Raw genomic sequence first — 21264 nt, forward strand, 5'->3', positions numbered from 1 at the left:
TGGCCTCCAGTTCCTAGATTACAGCCAAGGCTGAAGTAGAGAGGAGAGGGTTGGCTTTACTGGGCCCCTCAGTTCAAGAAGGACAGGGAGCTGCTGGAGAGAGTCCAGCGCAGGGCAACGAAGATGATTAAGGGAGTGGAGCATCTCCCTTATGAGGAAAGACTGAGGGAGCTGGGTCTCTATAGTTTAGAGAAGAGGAGACTGAGGGGTGACCTTATAAGTGTCTATAAATATATAAAGGGGGAGTGTCACGAGGATGGAGCCAGGCTCTACTCGGTGGCAAACAATGATAGGACAAGGGGTAATGGGTACAAACTGGAACACAAGAGGTTCCACTTAAACTTGAGAAGAAACTTCTTCTCAGTGAGGGTGACGGAACACTGGAACAGGCTGCCCAGGGAGGTTGTGGAGTCTCCTTCCCTGGAGACATTCAAAACCCGCCTGGACACATTCCTGTGTAACCTTATCTAGGTGTTCCTGCTCCGGCAGGGGGATTGGACTAGATGATCTTTCGAGGTCCCTTCCAATCTCTAGCATACTGTGATACTGTGATACTAAAAGTGTGTGAATGTGTGCTTAGATGTTGAAAAGCAGGACATAAAATGGCTGAACAGGAGGCAGAATTCCAGTCTGGCAGTGGACAGTATGAGATGGCACTGGAGCAAGAATCTGGTGAGGGAGAAAGGAGGGAGCAAACACCAGCCCCTCTTAGTACAAAATTGCTGCAGTAAAGACACAGCTGCTTTCAATGTGCAGAGTGTGAAAGTACTGAAAGAGGAGGTGCACTGGCTGGGGTGGCAGGGGGCATCAGTATCTAGCTGGTGTCTTGAAAAAACTTTCAACAGGAGATTTTTTTTCAGCTTGGTGTTACAGAGACTGTTGGGGATGAACATCTGGAGTGGAAGATGTCCCTGTGGGTTTTGGGATTCTTAGCTTTAATGGGTGTGAAGATTAACAGAAATTTGCTCTTGAAGTCTGTGAAATCAGTTGAATCAGTGTGGTGGGTCTGTGTGTCTTCCCCCTGATCTCCCCCCAGCAGGGATGCTTAAATCTTTTTTTTGACCTTATTGCTATTACCTACCTAAGCAGCAAATATTCTGCTAAGCACCAATATAGCCTTCCTACTCTGCTCAGTCATGCACTCATGCCTCTATGGTACTGTTACCTCAGACTTTATTTTAATTATCATAAAACAGCCTGGGGTTCTGTGGTTTAAAATTAACTAGTTGTGTGGTGAATGGCAGGTGTAGTTTGGTACAGTTTCAATCTTAATCTTTCCCACTAGTCAGAAAAAGCTATTGGGAATGGATATTTTAGGAGGTATATTTTGAATGTCTCTAATTCTGCTGCCATGGACAAGCAGTGTGTGTCATAGTGAAGCTGTATAGGATTCTCTTGGGAGACATCTGACAGAGAGCCAACAGTGAGCTGTAGTCCAAGACAACAGACTGGCTTGGTGCTGCAGAGTAACTGTATACTTTTATTGACATGTATTTTTTAACAGGTGACTACTTCTAGCCTGTATTTGTGAGGTAATCAGAAGACCACAGTAGGCTGATGGGTTTTACTTATCCATTCCTCTTTTCATTTAATTCTTTACAAAATCCTACCTTAGGGATTCTGTAAAACCAGTTTAAAGTGATGTACATCTTCCCTTTCCTATACATTGTGGACACAGCTTTACTTTTTGCAGCAGTACACATTGCACTTGTATGAAAACCAGCCGCTTTGAAAGCAGCTTTTCATTTCTCTAAAAGACCAATGTTTGCAGTGAAACAGCAAAATCTGTGTATTTTCTTATAAGGCTAACTTAAATATAAAGGTATGTGCTTTTTAGCTTTTCCCCCTTTATTTAGATCTTAATTAAATGTGTAGAGGCATTTTCTCCTGTCAGATGCATGTCCGTTTAACTTCCCTTTATTTTTTACTTTTGAAAGAAGAAGTAATTTTTTTTCTTCCAGAAAAGTGGAGGAACGTTGGTCTCTAAAGCAAGCTTAAATAGTTGTTTTTACTTAGCTGATCCTTAGTGCTAGGCAGTACTGCATAAAAGCCGTCTGACTTTACACCTTTCTCTTTGTCCTGATTTAACATGGTGTAAAATCACCCTACCTCTGAGTCTTTTAGGCGTTTTAGATGATCACTGGTGAAAAATGAAGGTAAATGTACCTATTTTTTTCCTCACGTGATTGACTGCCTTTTCTCTGAGCCCTAAAGAGAAGTTCTCCCTTTGTGGGGTTTAGGGAAAACAGAAAGGTTGCAAATCTCCTGACAGAACAGTGCATAGACTGCAGGCCGTGATTCCTATTTAAAACAGAGTGTCCGATGTACAGATTCACTTGATTTGTATTTAAATGGGGAAGGTGAGTGCCCTGGTTTCCCACATTGTGTCACAGGAGGGAGGTATCATATGGCCAGGCTTGGCAGTCCTGGGAGATGCAGACCATGTCAGCTCCGCTCGGGGGACCTGCTGTGCTGGTGGAATGAGAGGGCTGCTTGAGGTGGGTCAGGAGTTGGGGCAGATGAAGGCTTTTCCTCTCCCTGCCATTGCCCTGCCTTTCTCCCTGCCTCCTGAGTAAACCTGCACTTCTTTGGGGCTCAGCCATCAGGAGTAACAAAAGAAAATCTACTGTCTTTTATAGGTGCATCTTGCCTTGCTTAATTTGAAAGGGGACTATTAATGTCATAAAGGAAAATAGGTTGCTCTTACCTTTGCTTGTTTTTCAAGTGGGTCCAGCACTTTACAATCACTAATTAAGCTTTACAATATGGCTGCTGTGGTCTTAACTATATTCCCTGACAGAGCACTTTGCCTAAGGTCACGCAAACAGGTCATGAGCCTTCCTCTTTTGACCGCAGTGCATGTACCCTGGCTGCTAAGAGTATGAATCTTACTGCATGAGGAACGACCAAACAGCACAATATCGGCAGCTGATAACTAGGTAACATAGATAAAATGAGTTAAATTAGTGTGTGATGAAGTTACATAGGGGAGAAGTTTGGCCTAGAATCTGGCAGCTGGCAGGTTGCAGGAACCATCTGTTGCCTGTGGTACCAAGTAATGATTTCTGTAGTTACTTCTAAATCTCAGTTACTTAACACAGTTTGGAAACAGAAGTTCTGCCAGGTTATTACAAGCACTTCAGGTATCTTTTAAGTGTTGATTAGAAAAGCTTTTCCCTCTGTTTCTCCCAGACTTATTTTTGTACTCACGACAGGTGTGGGGTGGGAGACTGGGGTGCTCAGTCTACCCAGGAATGAGTGCTCTCACTAGTGATTTTTTTTTTTTTTCAACCCATATGTTTTAGCTGTACCCTAGGCAGAGTGTCTCCTTAGACAGGGAGAGGAGTTTTACATGTTCCTTTGTTGTTTGCCTTACTGGTGGACGGTAGAAGTATCATTGTTGCTCCGACAGAGGAAGTTTGTGGTGTTTAATTCAGAAACTGGGGCTAATCCTGCATCTTTTCTCATTGGCTTCCAGTGTGCTACCAGCTAGCAAAAGCTTTATGTGGGAGAAAGAGATGAAAACTGGTGCCAAAGAATAGTGAGAGCCATCACTGCCTTATCACCTATCTCTGGAGCTATGCGTAACTCCCCAGCCAGACGCTAAGCTGAGCTCAGGGCCTGGTATGAAGGGGAAAAAGTGGGGCTGTTAGCAAGAACTGCTCATAATGTTTTTGTTAAAATAATGGCTTTTCAGACTGTGAAAACAATGTTAGCAGAAAGGATGTATTATTCAAACTGTTCAGATTCTTTTGTTGAAAGGGAGGGAAATATGTTTAAAATTGATTTGAAATGAAAAGTTATGCAATTGCTAGGAATGAAGCTATTTATATAGCAGTCTGTTTTCCCACTTTTCCTATTCTATGCTCCTTTCCCAGAAGAAATAAAAAGAAACAACAAATAATGACTGGAAGTTACTATAATGAAAGCCAGGTAAATTAAAATGTTTCATTTCTAAATCCAGAAAATTCAATGTAAGTGCTGCGATATAATAAATGTTTCTTTGTTTTCCCTAGGGCTTTCATAGCAAACAGTTGTTCTTTGTCAGCTGTATTGCTGACTGTATGGAGATTTGTATGTAGTATGGAAAAGCACAGAATATGTCCCGTGCAGGTACTGTGAAGATATTCCCTGACCCACTATTGCACCTGTACCCTGAGAGATTCTGTCCTGAGGAGCCACGGGAATTCAAGTCTTCTCCTCACTCTCTCTTTTTCTTTTCTTTTCTCTTCTTTTTTTTTTTTTTTTTCCCTATTTTTAAAATATGTGAGTTTGAATCCTGACTTGAGCAGGTTGAGTTGGGATTTTGAATTCGCAGCCCAGTCACTCAGAATGTCAATTGTCTTCCAGGGCACTGCACTGTGAGTCCCAAGGCTGGAAGCTCTTTAAAAGACCATTTGACTTTTAAAGGAGCACTCACAGGATAATATGTATCTTTTAGCTCTTTCTAAATCTACCAAGTGCGATTGATTTATCAATATGTAGCAACTAATGCTTAAATAAAGGGACATGTCTTCACCAGTGGTGTTGAAATGCTTCGTTAGAAAATTTGAAATAATTTCTAAAGGCATTAACTTCCATAATATTGCTAGTTAGCTGTTCCCCACTCCCTTGGCTCACAATGAGGTACTAAGCTACCTGACAGGCTTTGCTTAAATCTGTGGCCCTGGCACGCTGCTGTCTAGTTTGGGGTTTTCAGAAATGAAATTTAATACAGGGTTTGAATAGAAGAGTGCTGGTGCAGTGTCTCCTGTCTGTTTCTCAGATGGTGATGGGTTATTCCCTGCCGTACTGTTTCCCAGTGTTTTTATCCAGCTTCATTTTAAAATGAATCAGGCAATTGTGCTATCCCCCCCACCTTCCTGCAGTGTTCTGGGTTCAATCCCAAGTGCTTCTGACAGCTCAGGATGCGTTCTCTGGACTTCCTGTTTTAGCTAAATTCTGTGGTTTTGTCTCCCCATGTGTACAATGGTTCCTCTTATGCTTTGGTGCATGTACTATGTCCCTGCCTTTTTGACTGTGATTTACTTACTCCAGTAAATGTCATTACCTCATCATTAGGTGGTCCATTGAAATAAACAGATGAATCCTTTATACTTGAATTTTGTCAAAATCTTTTTGTTTTACACATATTAATGTTTCTGGGGGTTTTTCTACATTTCACAGTAGCAGATCTCCTGAGGAAAAGGCATAACTAGAGAGAAGACTCATAGAGCAAAATAGTAAAGCACAGAAATGCAATCCAGGAAGATGTACATGAACTAAAAGAACAGTAATGAAACCCCTGTCCTCTCTGTAGCTCTTCCCAGTCATTGGGCTCTTGGGCTCATAGGGGTCTTAAATGTAAATTTGTCTGATCCACACTCTTCCTTTCAAAAGAGATTCTACCATAAGAACTGTATTTCTGCTTTGAGGGTCCCTAGGGCTTGGAGCCTAGGTAGCTTTTACCAGAACTGTCTCAGTCCTTGGTTGTGAGGCCACTGCTGCAGCAGAGCGGCAGGTTTGTTCTTCCAGCTTTGCCAGCAGGCTGTCTGGGTTAGGCGGAGGATTGCTTGGTACACGCTGACAGGTCACCATGTAATGCTGCAGGCACAGGCCAGGATGAAATGACTCCTTGCAAGTACAACATGCCTAGCATATTTCTTACCTGTCCTATAATTGCTGGTTAGTTAGAACCTGGTCGCTATCGTGGAAAGCTCCAAGGCCTTTCCTTGATAATCTGGAAAGTTTTCAATATCCTGAGCCATTTAAAGCATTATCCTTTTCCAGCCAAGACACTGATGCTTAAAGATTTTTGCTAGCAGTCTATCTTGGCAAAGATTTCCGCTTCCATTCCCCAGCATGCTAGAACTGAGAAACCTATCTATGCATAACTTCTTGTCCTGTCCCCCCAATAACCCTTAGGTAGAAGTGCAGAGGGGAATAGGTTGGACTGAATTTTGGCAGGAATTTTGTATATCAGACCATGAAAATAGAGAGCTGGAAGAAGGCTGTGATTTCCCATGGCAGGGGATTCCCAGCCTACTGTTGTGTATACACCCACAAAAGGCAACATGTTTCTGGAGCTAGTGGTAAGGGAAGAATGCAGTTCAGAAAGCAGGCACCTAATCTTACAGTGGCTGTAGACTTTTAGAATGCTTATGAGGCTGCCAGTGTCTTTGCTCCCTCATGCTGGTCAGCATCAGTCGCTGTGAGAGCTGTGTGAGTGTGGATCCCTCACAGTTCAATTCTGATGTTTAACTGGCCTCTCCAAAAGGCATTCCCATTTGGTCCATAAACAGAGCATCGGCTATCCAAGGAGCTTGGGAACTCAGATGAGCATTCCCTGCACTGTGGATGGCTTACCAGACCCATTTGCTATGTTTGGATGTTTGTGTTTGCTTTGTCGGAGGTCGGGTGGAAATTTTTGCACGAAATCATGTAGTTGCAATAAAACATGGCGAGTGCCACATGTTGCATAATGGGAAAATCCACATTTCCAGATGTCCTTTATTTCCAGGTTTCAGGGCCCTTTATTTCCAAGTAGATGCTGCTTATCTTCCCATGAGCCAGCAGACTGTAGGGAATGATCTGAACTAATTACTGGCCATACTAATGACAGGGAAGTCTGGCCAGGTGCAGTGTCCCCCTCTGTGCATGTTCTGGTTTTAGTAAAATAGTCAAACTGGTTGCAGCGGCCTCCCCTCCACCGTCATATCGCTGTTGTGACAGTTAAAAATATGCAAACTTCTCTGGCTTACTGGATATCAGGTTCAGGGGTGTAAAAATGTGTTGAACAAAGTGCAAATTGGCTGTGATCTGTGAGGAGAGGAATGAATTTAACCTTTGTTCTTATTCTAATATTTCTGATAGTCATTTTATGCTTTTGTTCTTCCTTTTTATTTTTTTATTAAGGAACTACTCTATGCCAGCTGGAATGTAGAGTCCTTGTAGTGCTAGCTCAAGTACAGAAAATCACAATTATTAACGTGTACGTGCGCAGTGTCTCGGAGCTCCGTTCTTGGCTGCGTTCTGCCAGATTCTGTCAAACAGGAGAGAAAGTGTTCTTGCTCATGAAGAACTTAAAAAATGTGTATGAAAGCATGAAGCAGATGGGTAGACAGACAGCTAGGAAGAGCAAGGTATTACTGGTTAGTGTGCCAGCCATTAGTTTTATTTTGTTGTTGCTTTTTATGCCCGGTACTTTTCCTAATGTAGCTGATAAAGCAGTGCAACAGTGACTTTTTTTCCTTTTCTTGCTTTAAAGTTAGTAGCCCCCCATCCCGCAACGATGTCTCTCCTTTGAGGAGTGTCTAATACCAGCCTATGCCTGCAGTATCCAATACGTTTTGAGGGAAAAGTAAACCCATTCCACACTGTTAGATCTTCTTGGAAGTAGCCTCATTCTCAGGCATTGATGACATGCTCAAACTTCACTTTTCAGTAACAATAAGCACATTTTTAAGAGACTTGATATTTATTAAAAATTGAAAAACAATGTATGTGTCAGATACAGGATTTGGAAGAAGTTTTGCCGTTTATCAGTAATGCCAGCACTGTGAATTCACAGAATTCCCTGCTAACATCCCGTGCCATGATGTGTGCAGCTCCTGGTTTCACATTTGATATATTAGGATCTGGTAAAATAAACATAACTACAGATCTGTCCAGGCTTCTTGGTGGTGGAAAGAAGATGCGGGGGATGGAGGCAGACCAACTACAGAGGGAGTAAAATAAATGATAATGATTCAGACCTCTCCAACTGTTGAACTTCAAAGTCTTTAGGAAAGCAGGTATTCTTTGTTCTCTTATAACAATGGTGGAATTGAGGGAAGTCCAGTGTTCCCAGCACAGCTGCTGTGGGAATTACAATAAATGCTGTTGAGTTTTGCAGAAATCGTTCTCCTGGTTAGTACCAGCTCAGAGATGGGGGAGTCTGATTTCTCCTGCATGGCAGTACAGAGCAATAACTGCTCAGCTGCTGCCAAGGCTTCCTTTTAGCTAGTTCTTGTTAGTAGAGAGTTTGTGGTAATAGGGGTAATTAACACACTGGGAGTCATTTCTGTGTCCTGGAAGTGAACAGAAAGCCATCAGAGCAGCCCCAGACATGATTGCTCTGCAGGGTTATTTTCTCTCTCTCTTTCTTTCTTTGCCATTGTGCTTAGTTTTGATTTTTCTGCTTTGTGTTAAGAAAGCTGGAGAGCTGAAATGGTCTGTAAATTGCACTCATGCTGAGCTTGGGCTAGGTAGGCTAGTTAAAGGTCACTCTTGTGGACTACATGTCCTCTGGTGGTGTGGGGAGGGTGTTTAAGAAGGGAGTCACACTGTCACTTGTGGCTTCTTTAACCGTTCTTCTTCCAGTGTAGATTTGAAGAGCTCTGGTTCTGCATTAAGCTTGTTTAAATAGGCTCAGGAGGTGAGAACCTTGAAGAGTGATTTATGGTAAAAACTCTTCCAGCAGCCATGTGGCTTCCCACCCTAATAGCGCTGAAGTGTGAGGCTGTGCTGCCATGGTCCTGTGCTTGTTGTTGAACGGAGCACATTACTCACTTGCTCATACTTCTTCTGACGCTGCTGGTGGCATTTCAGCTGTGCCTTATGAATGCATGTGAGCTCAGCTACCCCAAGCATAAGTACCTAGTTTGGGTATTACAGTTTTTCTGGAGATGAGCTACAGGAGTAGACTTGTCATGAGCAGTCATTCTTGCCCTTCCTGAGAAGTGGGGTGAGAAGTGGGCACAGGGAGAAGAAGGGCAATGGGTTTAACCTGTGTGATTGCAAACCATGTGCCCAGGTACCAGGAAACATATGAATCACAACTGACAGTGTATGCGTGTTCGTGTGTATATCCTAATCCACTACAGGGGACCAAAGACAAAGTAATTCTAGCTTTTTAGTCTGGCTTATTTTTCTTTTTAAAGGACACTAGACCTCCTTTTCTTGCTTTTTTTGCTTTGACACAGGCTTTTTGCAACTGTCCCCTAAGGGAGCTCTGTGCTGAATTCATATAAGGAGGACTAAGCAGCTCCATAGCCACTTTCAAGAATGGAAAAGCTAAGCCTGCAAGATGTATCAGTAGTGGAAAGAACCAGGGAACATTTTCAGAAATACATTTTCTCTTTGGGCTTGGGGTGTGTCAATGGCACCTGTGGTTCGCACAGTGATGTTGGAGACTGGCATGAATACTGTGTCTCTGCAAGCCATCCAGAAGAGTTCAACAAGTGCTCTGTCACCTCCAATACACCGTTTTAAGATGCTGGCCTTCATGCCTATACGTGTCTCTACGTCCAAAAGAAAGCCGTAAATCTCTCCTTTTATTCTTCCGCTGCTTTCACTGCAGCCAGTCATGTAAGTTGCTGCACCTCATGAACCTGCCAACTTCAGCAGGACCTGCGTGTGTTCAGCTTTTCTCACGGCAAAGCCCCCAGTTCCAATTTCACTTCCAGCCTCTTCAGGAGGGAGAGCCCATCTTGCCTTACCCCTGACCACTTTACAGGGAGCAGTGTAGTGCCACCAAACTCTCCTTGGTAATAGAATTGTGGAATAGCTGTCCACTTCTGTCTTCAGCCTGGTTCTTTCAGCACAGCCCCACTGACACCACCCCAGAGTCCTCTCCATCCCAGCAAGGGGGTGATGCCAACCTCCAGATTTATAGCTGGGATGCAAATACTGCTGGAGGAATTAAAATCTAAATTAACCCATGTGGTTTAAACTAGTGTCTTCAATTTAAAGTTCTCTGTGTCCTCTCAGTTCTCTGTAAACATCTCCATGCATCCTTGCTGAGGAGGCTGGGTGATGGGAGACTTCTTGTGTTCCTTTTTTTCTGCAGTGACAGTAGCAATTTGCAGTGTTCACATCTGCTTTTTTTCCATCAGAAAGGTTTTTTTGTTATTTCCACACACTTTTTTGGCCGCAATTCATCTGGGGATGGACCAGACAGAAAGATTTCTGCTTAAGAGATAGAAGTCTCTGTGGAAACCCACACTGAAGTCATGAGCCAAGAGGAGTCCACTGCTCACTGAAGAACTGGATGAGTGAAGACAGACTGAATAAATATTATTAATTCCCCGTTTCTCTGCCACTGGCAAACGTGGCTTTTAATATCAATTATTGATTGTGAATCTCGCTGGATCATTTTGAGCAGCGTATGTCATAAACCTCTAGTGATCTGTTTCCTGTGCTTTGGCCTACTGTGGGAATACACACGGGTGCAGAGCCAGATTAGGGTCCTGCTTACCCCTACCTAAAACTCCTCTGCTTCACTGGGGCCTGGGGAATCAAGCAAACCATTGGATTTTGCTTTTTTGACAGTGAAGGCAGGGACAAAAGTGAATTCACAGGGGGTATAAATACATGTATCTTATGTGACCAATGCATGTTTGTCCCTTTACGTGAAGTATGGCACAGTGGATAGTTTTGGTTGTGAAGGGGGTGACAAACTGGGGGCACTGTAAACCTCTCCCATCAAAGTGTCAGTGGGATTTTGTCCAGCATCCTTAAGTGGAGTATCAGGACTTACACAGGCTTGCACTTGGCTGCACTGGCAGGGGTTTGAAGGGAAGCCAGCCTGTCATTGGCTTCATCTAACTCTGTTATTCTTTCTGCACTAGGAATTGCTGAAAATTACACTTTCAAATACGAAAAAAGCCTAACCGCAAGCAATTAGCAGCTAGAGAGGGAAGTAGTGGAGGAGGGAGGGCAGGGAGTGACAAAGCCATGGCCTGCAGCCTTTCTGTGCGGTTGGGTAAAGAAACTGTAGATCAGCACTGTGCCCAGCTTCTCACCCTCTTTCCTAAGCAGGTGTGTGGCAAGACTTTTGCAAAGGTATTAGCCCTGCATAGAGTGTGCCAGTCAGTAATTATGGAAGTTAGTTGGCAATTAGGTAATGTCACTCATTCTCCATGTGCAGCTGATAAGCAGTTGAGAGCTACTCCAAAGCCAGGGCGAGACCCTCTGTGGGCTGCTGAGCAAATGGCTCTGACCTGGCCTTAATGGGCTGCTCTCAAGTTAGAGAAGGTGTGTGGTTCTTAAGAGATGCTTGCCCACAGTACTGCAGCAGGGCTGCCTCCCTTCACAGGGTTGGGAAATTGTGCAGCTCTGTCAGCCCTGTGAGTGGGACTTTGAATGGTGCAGGTGGGTGTGTTTCCTACAGTGGGTTTTGTGTGTGTGAGATGCTGAGCCGCCTGTTCAGTGTGCAGGTTCCTTGCTGGCTCAGCTCTCCAGCAGCAAGGAGGGTGGTACAGGCTGCAAGAGGTGCAGTGGAGATAACTCACTGGCGCTCTTATTCCTTCAGGGTAGCAAACATTTAAAATTCTCTGCAAAGACCTTGCCTAGGGGTTTATTGAAGGGCTGGTCGCAGCAGACTGGCTGTCTTGTTTTGTGCTGCTAAATCACATTAAGCCAAAAATATAACATAGAAAATGTTTGTTATCTTGCTTTTCCATGTGAGCAATAGGTAGAATTGGAACAGAGGTTTTGGAACAGAATTGGAACAGAGAATTGGAACAGAATTCCAATTCTTCAGTGAGGTGGTGTCCCTCACAAAATCTTTTTTTGTCAGATGCAATTATGTTGTGACATAATTTGAGATTTCTGAGGGATGAAATATATAAGAAAATACTATGGCATTCTATAGTTATTGTCCCAAACTGTAATGTATTGCTATGGTAGCAGTGTGCTGTATGAGACTGCTAGGGTAGTAGTTATGCTAAAAATAAAATGATAAGAGCAGAAAATTATTCATTCTCAATGTGTTTTGGATTGTTGTGGGAAATAAGTGAGGCATAGATTTGTTGTGTCAGGATTTACTTTCTTAAGGTTAGGATTCAGATCCTGGCTGCTGCTGAAAAGGACACTGGGTCTTCTGAGTGAGGTTTGCTTTCACAGGCTGAACTGCACAAGACACAGAACCGGGAGCACTGTGGGTTAGCACTGATGGATGCTGACATAGCTCTGGAGGAGCCTCAGATGGCTCCAGCCTGCTAGCAGCTGGGTGCAGGCAGCCTTCCCATAACCTGAGCTGTGGTGTCTAAAAAGGCAGTGAAGCACCCAGAAGTGACACCTTTATTTCATGTTTTTTTGTGTTGTCTTCCTCTTCTGAAACAGAATAGGCACTGTCTTCTTTCAAAACAACTAGAAAGAGATTTCTTTGGCTTCTTTCAATCAAAACAGATAGAATGGGATTGTCTTGGTTTCCCTCAGTCAACAATGCGATTCCTGTTTAACCATTTCTGCTGGTTTCCCCTATAAACCGTGGCCTTTGTTCTCTCCTAATGAACACGTATTGATGTTACAGAAATCTGTACCACAGAGGTAACCTGCTCCATTTACTGTGCCTTTGAAACATCCCAAGGGTTGAAGCAACCCATGGAGACTGGGATTTCTTTGTGTTTGTAAAAAGTGGGTTTCAGCAGCCTGGGATTGGAAGAGATTGGTTAGCTTTTTAGACAGGTGATTGGGCTGGACATGGACATAGGCATCTCTGTGTTCATCTATAGAGTGTTCACACCTGATGCTGTGATTTACATCTCTCACTGGTTTTTGAAGAATTAGTCTTCTAAAACAGGGAGAGAAGTAGTAAAGCTGAGGGTTACTTCTGATGCAGCTGGTCTACCCATCCTGCCCAGGAGAATTGAAAAATGGGGTGAGAGCTCCTCTGCACTAGGGTCTCTGTGGGTGGTTGTGCCAAGCTGGGCTTGCTTTCCTCCCGAGCTCAGGCTGAAGACAGAGCTGATAAGCAGCGAGTTTTGCTACAGTGATGGTAAATGTTCCAGGGAGCTGTGAGCTGCTTGGAGCACATCACTGGCTAATTTACACACATTATTATATTCCTATTCCTATCTCATCAGTAATTCCAGGCTCGGGTCATCACTTTCTCTCTTACCTCCCTCTCACTCTATTCTCCTTCTCCATAAATCACGGCTATTTTAGTGGAGCCACTAGGGAGCACAGAGGAGAAAGGTAAATGGACAAGAGTCACATAATTTTTTTTCCCAGTTGCTTTTTCAGAGCCCCCCCCAGACCCTATGAACTGAGCCAACACTGTGATTATTGGAAGGACAGATGATTTGAGCATTTGAATCTGTGTATTTTTTTCATTTTACACCTCTCCTAACACCTCCTTTTTCCTCCTTCCGTTCTCCTGAGCCAAGCTGTTAAGAATTAAAAGGAATTATCTTCCCTTTGGTTTTTACTTGATTTTATTTGTGTTTATAGCAGTTTAGCTAACATGCTTCACTCAGGCAGCTGCAGGGAACAGGCCTGGTTTCCACTGGGTACTGAAAGCTCGCATTTCTCTCCAACTTGCAGGTTTTCTTTTAATTGATCCCTTTTGTTTTCTAAGTGACTTATTTTTCATGCTGGCTAAATTTGCCAGACTGAGAGCTCTGAAGACTTACGGCTTCTGCGGATCCTTGGGGCAGGTGAGGCTGTGACTGTGTGAGCTCTCCCCTCTGCTCCCTAGCGATTGTCCTCCAGCTCATACTCTGCCCTTACCAAACAGAAAGTTTCCTATGCTGTCCATTTCTGAAGTGTCTGTGGGCCTCGTCCTTCAGGGCAAGGTGGGTGGTGGGGTTGAAAGGCATCTGCTGGAAGCAACAGTAAATCCAGCAACTCTTATTGTCCACAGGACAAAACACATTTCCCAAGAAAATACAAAAAAATAAATCGCAATGTTTGTGATCCAGTTTGTGAAATCTATGTTCATGCTGGCTTCTTGGAGGTTGAAGGCCTTGATTCTCATCACCTCCTTTCCTGCTTTGTGGCTGTGCTAATGTTAGCCGTTCCTGGAGCTGTTCTCTGTGAACAAGCACCTGTGTTAATAGAAAACTTACTTTCTTTTTAAGCAGGATTTTCAGAGAATGAGCCTAGCTTTGTGCTGTCTTTACTTGTCATCCAAAAATATCCTCCTACCCTAGGCATACAGTCACCCACATGCAAATAGGCAGAAGCGAATTAAATCCCAGTGTTAACAGGTCTAACTCTTGCTCACTGAAGGTAGTTGGAATTGCTTACTGTTAGCTAGGGGTGAATTTGGCCTTTTTGCCAAACCACTAGACCAGGGTAAGTGGTTAAGTGCTTAGACAGCTCTTATCATCTAAGCAACAACTTTCCTGTCATCTAAGGTGCAGGTTGCCATATATCATTTGCATAGCACATGTTTCCAGGTTGCAAAGGTCCCTGTTAGAGTCTATGAAGTGTGCAAGACATGTAAAATAAAAGCATCTATTTCATGGCAGGCTGACTTCAGGGTTGTCTTCTCTAATGCTTGCTTGGTAGCTTGATGAAAACAGTGAAATGGGAAATTTGGATAAAGTCTTCTTATGCCCTGTATGAGCTTCTAAGCTCAGAGGAACTCTGGTGTTTGCCCTAAGCATTTTCTGTGAGAGGTAATTGCTGCTGGGGAAGCTGCAGCACCATTTCTCTCAGTAAAGTCAATGAGATTGCATCTATCAAAGGATTTCAATAATTTGATGTATTTTTGCATTCTGAATGTTGTGGTGTGTGCAGATCACTTTTGGAATTCTCTATTCTCTATTTGGTCCTCATAGTTTTGATGACATAGATCTTGCTGCTTTGGAGGGCTATATAGCCGACTGCAGGTAGGAAGAAGTGGCCAGGATATCAAGAAATGGAAATGAGTTACTGGGCAAGATGTTACTAAGCTTCCTAATAAAGATATGGTGAGTAGTAAGACTAACTTTTTCCTTTCTTTTCTCCTCTTGACCCCACAGGTCCTGCAAGCTCCGTGAGTGCCAAGCAGTGAATTATGGGTTGGGTAGCCACCAATGCAGCACGAAGACTGACTTTATTTTTGGCCTCTTGAGGATCACGTGCTTTATGAATTCACTCTCTCCTCCATCTCATTGCCACCTCCATCAATATTGTCAACACTTCTAGGAAACCAGAATTTGAGGCTTGGTCTTCAGCTCTGCCTTTCCTTCCTCCCTGAAGCAACGAGTGTCACCTTTGTATTCCACCAAAACCAATCACTGTGGGTTTTTTTGCCCTTCACAAAAGTATGCTGGCTGGAGAAGTCACTTCATATGCCCTGTACTTCTGAGATAAAAACCTCTGTATCCTAAAGGATAACTGAGATCCTTCCTTGGGGAGGAGACATTTCCTCTTGGTCACCTGCAGCTGTTATCTCACTTTTCACTTACTCTTCCTCTCGCTGTCACTGTGTGTGCTCTCCTCCTCTTCCCATTGGGTTTAGCGTTTGGTGTTGACTGTTAGGGTTCTCCTCCCAGTAGTGGGTCTTCTTTTTTCTCCTAGAGAAGAGCAGATTACTGAAACAATGGGCTTCACTCTGCACTCCGCCTGCTTCACCTTGAAGGTGAGTTTGCTGCTGGGCTCCTTGCTGGGTCTCTGTTTGGGTCTGGAGTTCATGGGCATCCCCAACCAGTGGGCCCGCTACCTCCGTTGGGATGCGAGCACTAGGAGTGAACTGAGCTTCCAGTTCAAGACCAATGTCTCTGCTGGGCTGCTCCTCTACTTTGATGATGGTGGTGTCTGTGACTTCCTCTGTCTGTCCCTTGTTGATGGGCGCATCCAGCTCCAGTTCAGTGTGGACTGTGCGGAGACTACAGTTATCACAGACAAACAGGTCAATGACAGCAACTGGCACTTCCTGATGGTCAGCCGCAATCACCTGCGGACGGTGTTAGTGGTGGATAGTGAAGCCAAACCGGGCGAGGTGCGTCCACAACGCCAGTATATGAATATCGTCAGTGACCTCTTTGTTGGTGGAGTCCCACTGGACATCCGTCCTGCTGCCTTGACCCTTGATGGTGTTCTGGGTCAGCCTCCGTTTCAAGGATTTATCCTGGATCTGAAATACGGCAACTCTGAGCCACAGCTCCTGGGCAGTCAAGGGGTCCGTCTGGAAATGGAAGGGCTTTGCACAGAAAACCCCTGTGAAAATGGTGGCACTTGCTTCCTTCTGGATGGTGAGCCACACTGTGACTGCTCAGCCACTGGATATACTGGCAAGCTGTGTTCTGAAGGTAAGAGAATACTTCCCTGCTTCCCATTGATCTTTACTTAATCCAAAGAGTTAATTTGTCACTTAGCACGGCTGTGACTGAGCTCTTATCTCTGTTGGTGGGTATCAGAGGAATTAAAGTTCCACTGTTCTTTTTCCAGCTGAAGGTAATGAAATGGAAATGGAGGAGAGCACAAGCAGTTGCAAAAAGTGCCTTTCTGAAAGAATGCTGCAATTTTAGCATGGGCAGATTTTCATCAGCCACTTAATGAGGGTAAAGGACATAAATTGGTATAGAAGTACCCTAGGTTGGTGTTAATAAAGGCAGCACTAAGAAGTTATCTTAGCTATCTGGGTGAATTCCGCTACCCTGTGTTCCTGAAAACTGAGTGATGTGTTTGTAAATAGGAGCTATGTATATATGGCTAACATGATTGACAGGACATTGCAAAAATTACTTGCATGCTAATCACTGAGTAGAACCGTGATTGTTTTAGCATCCCCGATTAAATTGCTTTGGGACCTGCTGAATGGTCTTATTTTGTATTGCAAAGGGAAAAGTGATTTGCGTGTTTCTACATTGGTTCATACTCTCTTTCAAAATTTAAGTCCAGAAGTTTTAAATTGTACAAACCACATGATGGAAAGTATTTCAGGGTTTTTTCCTTGGTCTTTAGCAGTGTAATGGTAATTAACTCTGCATGTGCAAGAGACTTAAATTAAGTCAACTGATAAACCCAGTGTGAATTTGAGAATATCATTGCATTTTTTCTGGCATTTAGATTTAAACACAATGGTATGAACTTAAGCCAAAGAAGAAACCTGGGCAAAAAGTGTCCAATCTCAAGGAAAAAAAATCCAACCCTGAAACTTTGTCAAAATGGAAATACTTGCAATAATATCTTATCACGCCTAGCATTTGTTTATGTCTTTTGGCAATGAAAATAAATTAACTAGAATTTAGTATGTAGAATGTGAAAAGTGTGGAAAATAAAGTGCCTATACTTTAAAGCCCCACAGAAATACTATGCAAATACAGCACTATGTCTGCAGTATAGATGGAGAAGCAAATATGTTTTTATAGGAATGGAAGATCTGGAAAATGAACATGACATCCATGTGTGCATTCATTTTAAGGTGCTTCTAATGGTAACAGAAAATTTGGCTTTATATCCAAGTATTACAGTAGCAGTACATGGCCATTAGGAGGTATGAGTCTATAAAGTGCCGAACACCAGCATTCTTCCTGGCTATTTGCTCCACACCAAACAGGTCCAAATCTGTAATGAGCCAGAACTATTTTCTGTGCTTGAACCATGAGTTACGTGGAGCTGGAGACACTGCTGGGTGTGACCAGGAACTTCAGTAGCTGGGCCACCCATCCTGATACTTATACGCTTACAGAACGAACACATCTCATGTCTAAATGACAGTTTTGGATGATGGAAGATTGCAAGAGCTACACAGGCATGTGGACCTTGAAACATAAGGATATAAGCCTATTTCTGCTGCTGGGCCAATGGATACGGACTCTGCGGGGAGCTGCTCAAGACATCAACAGCATATGGTGTTCAGTGGATGTCTTTAGAAAATACTGTAAATGAGCGAGGCTTCCATGTACCTGTGGGGCAATTGTGAGAGCTCTAACCAGGGCTCGGGTGGTGAAATTTCAGCATTTCTTGGGTGGGTGGAGCAATATTAAATTAATCTTCTAATAAATCCAGGGATATTTCTTTTGCAGACATGAATCAAGCAGTGCTATTGTTACTTTTTTGAAGCTATGTGTCACCGCTGCTGTTTGTTTCCTATAGTGATTCATCAGTTTCCAGCCCAACCTTCTGTTAAGGGTGAGCAAGGAAGTTTGTCACGATGTAACTTCTTTGGTAAACACTTTTGACTCATTATTAGCCGAGGTCTCTTCACTAACGTAGAAGATGCTGTGCAGAGAACTTTTCCAGTGGAACAAATGTAAAGATTTCTACAGGCATTACCTTGCCCGGGTCTTCAGTTTTCTCTTGTATTATTCATGATGTATGTTTGGTTTATGTTAGAATTTTATAATCAGCTTTGTTTTCTGCCTCCTTCATGCTGCAGCAATGGCGGCGATTTCTGTGTGTTAAATGCTGCCACCCAGAAATGTTACAATGTCTATGCAGATTGTGAAAAGAAGGGGAAAAATAGAAAAGCTGTTTTATGTGGAAACAAGCAGACAAAGAAAAGTGACAAGGAAACAAAATGGGAACCAAGTGAAGTATAGCTACCTTTTCATCTGGCTTTGAGAAATCTGGCAAACTCCAAAGACGCTCTCTTTCAATTCTGTGAATGTGGCAGAAACCTCCGCTGATGAACAGTAGAATGTGATAGGAACAGCAGAACTGGGTGCAGGCTCTTCCTGCCTGTGGCTTGATTGGCTATTAACCAACTTGTGTTTTCTTTGTTTGCTTTTTCTAAGAGGTTGAGATGTTTTTTGTCAGAACTATTCCCTTTTGGTTTTTTGTCCTGCCTCTGCATATTTGAAGAAGTAATATGGTTATTTTATTCCCAGTCTCATTTTTGAAAAAGTTGTCCTCTTTCAACTGGATATCAACAGCTGCCTTTTGCGGGGGATCCTTAAGTCCATTACAGTATTTACTAGTCTGTAGCCCATGTGCGTATTTTGATTTCATCAGTTGAGTTGGCCCTTTTACTGGGAACTGATGGGATTCAATCAATAACAACTTCTGTTGGAACAGCTAAATGCAATATATACCTTTTTAATAATGAGTTCTCTTGACAGTGTTCAGGCCATTACTTGCCTATTGACTGGTACCTATGTCTGCAGGTGGTATAACCACAGCAAACTCATTTAGCCAAACAAATAAGAAATAAATAGAGAGTGGAAGCTGCAGATTCTGTACTGTGATGGAATGAAGCCCCATTTACAGTATTAGGGGTTACTGTAATGCAAAGTGCAGTTCCAGTTATGGTGAACCTCAGCAGAGAACAACCTTTCCATACTGAGACAATATGGTAAATCCTGTCCAGAATATGCCCCTGATGTGCAGAAAGATTTTTGGCACTTAAGGTGCACCCAGAGTTATCAGTATTGTGTATGTCATGGTAGCTACACACCCAGATAGGGTAGCTGAGCGGGTCATTGCTGGTCATTGGGAAGTACAATTTTTATTTCTGAGTATATACAGTGAAAAGCAAATGTGTGCTTACTTTGGGAGGTTTGGCTGTTTTAAATAAAATGTGATACTATTTTTATTGCAGCTGGAGTAAACTGGTTCATTGAATCTGACAGCTCTGTAGGGTACAAAGGATGGCTGATTTGAGTAGCAATTAATTTGTGTGTTTCTGGGTAATGGTGGTATTAGACGTGAAAGTTGAAGTCAGAGACACCTTCCCATCTAATAAACCTCATCAGCCTCAGTGGAATCAGGCTGCTGCCAAGAGAACGAGGTTCCCGTAGTAAATGAGCAGCATGGATAGAGTCATGTTGTTGGAAAAAAAAAAAAGCAAAACCTTCCCCATGCAGATTCTGAAAACTGTGCGGCTGTATCAGCTGGATGAACATGTTCATATCTGCTCATTCAGGATCATGCTGTCATCCTTTGTCTGCAGGAAATTCTCTCTTCCTCTGAAATCAGGGTGTAGAGAGTGAGTTCACTAATGTGGACAGCGTGAATGCAACATTGAATGTACAGTGTTTTGGCCCAAGACCTCACTCCTCTCCCTAGACCCTTTCTGGACTTTGTGAGGAAAGGTGAACAGAAGATATGCTTAGAAATGACATTAACTCTGCTTGTAGTTGCAGAACCAAGACGCTGATGTGATCACCAACTTCACAAGGCACCATGCTGAAGCCTTTGTGTTGCCTGCAGGGGCTGTTTCTAAACGAAGCCTGAATAGGGGCTTGATTGCACCTCTTCCCTTGATTACAGAGCAAGATTTCCTGGGGATGCTGCCTGCTGAATGACAGAGGAGCCCGTTGCTCTGTAATTATCACACTTCTAACTGCAGCGGGAACAGTTTTTCTATAGCCCCTCAGCTTCCTTTAAAGCGACAAGTTACTGCAGGATTTATCCTCCATCAGCCCCTTTGGAGCAGCCCAGTTCTGGCTTCATTTAAAGGAACTGCCTAGCCTTGCTTGCAATCCTGGTATCTCTCTGCCAGCCACCCCAAACTTTGTAATACAAAGGCTAATTTGTCACGAGCCTGATGGGTGCGCTTAATTTGCATATGCATTTGCATACATTTTGTAATCAGAAACAAATGAGCATGACCATAATATTTGCTTCCACTTGCATATTCCTTTATAGATGAATATAAATTGGTTGTTGTTGAGTTCACCAGCAATAAACAGCTGCAGACCCTCCATTTCGTCCTGTGCTCTCCTGCTCTAGAGAACATCAGGCAGTTCTGTGAAATACTTTTGGGGTTCCAGGACTTCACCCACCAGTGCAAAACAGTACAATCAGTGGTCTCCAAGGGCTTTGGAGTAAGTATTGCAAGAGGAGAATCTGTTGTTTCATGACACTTACTATGCCCCAGCACAGGCCATTGGGCAGAAAGCTGGTAAGAACCCTGCTCATGACAGTTTTACAGCAATTTATTTTTCCCCATCTCTTTCTTCTGCTTATTCTTCCTGACTTAAGTTCCTTTGGTTGTATTTAAAATAGTAATTTTTTTCCAGTGTGGTTGTTAATTTTTTGATGCATTACCAAATAAGCACCAGAGAATGATGATGTGTTAGTTACTAATTAATGTTTATAAAGTGCTCTGAAATTCCAAAGTGCAGTTTAAGTATGATTTGTTATTCTTAATAAATATTAAAACTGAGTAGGAGGCACAGAATTTCAATTTAGATTCTACATAGTCCTTCTCAGAAATGGCCTAGGACCTATCTCCACTCACTAATTGTGGACTGCCTGCAGCCCCAAACTTAGCTGGATATGCTTTATAGCTTCCCCTGCTTTTAATGCAAGGAAGCCACAGAGAGATTACAGGCCTCTGTATGGAGTGTGCCATTGATTCAAACAGTCTCACTGCAATACATGCTGACAGCTATATTCTTGTTTCACTCTTCTGTATTATAGATGACCATGAGGCTACAATCCTTTTCTGCTTGATTGCAGATCAGCTTCAGACCTCAGGCAACAAACAAGTTATAGCCCTCAGTTAGGCAAAGCTTGGACATCTCTGCTGAAATGAAGCAAACTGTGTTTGGGTACAAAGGAGATCGTTATTTGGTGTGAGGTGGGACTTGTGAAGAGTAAGAACAATTTGTCAGTAGAAAGAGGTGGGCCTCCGGGGCAGGG

General features: G+C 43.2%; 1 protein-coding gene and 1 long non-coding RNA gene across 27 annotated transcripts in view; both read left to right on the forward strand.

Moving 5' to 3' along the window:
• The window catches only part of NRXN3 (neurexin 3), a 1041771-nt gene that overhangs the window by 36646 nt on the left and 983861 nt on the right, over positions 1 to 21264 (forward strand). For all 26 annotated transcript variants that reach the window (XM_061463692.1, XM_061463704.1, XM_061463706.1 and 23 more), the window contains exon 2: positions 14712 to 15983. In XM_061463692.1, the coding sequence (XP_061319676.1) occupies positions 15275 to 15983 (709 nt within the window). In that variant the 5' untranslated portion in view covers positions 14712 to 15274. The remainder of the gene's footprint in view (positions 1 to 14711; positions 15984 to 21264) is intronic.
• On the forward strand, positions 2238 to 3934 carry LOC133274782 (uncharacterized). Its single transcript, XR_009745260.1, has 3 exons — positions 2238 to 2360; positions 3479 to 3624; positions 3879 to 3934. It is a non-coding gene; the product is annotated as an uncharacterized LOC133274782 (long non-coding RNA).

The sequence above is a fragment of the Pezoporus flaviventris genome, unplaced genomic scaffold (genome assembly GCF_033815535.1).
Source record: "Pezoporus flaviventris isolate CSIRO_AGI_PZ_B2104156 unplaced genomic scaffold, CSIRO_AGI_Pfla_v1 ptg000036l, whole genome shotgun sequence".
In the NCBI taxonomy this organism is placed as follows: domain Eukaryota; kingdom Metazoa; phylum Chordata; class Aves; order Psittaciformes; family Psittacidae; genus Pezoporus; species Pezoporus flaviventris.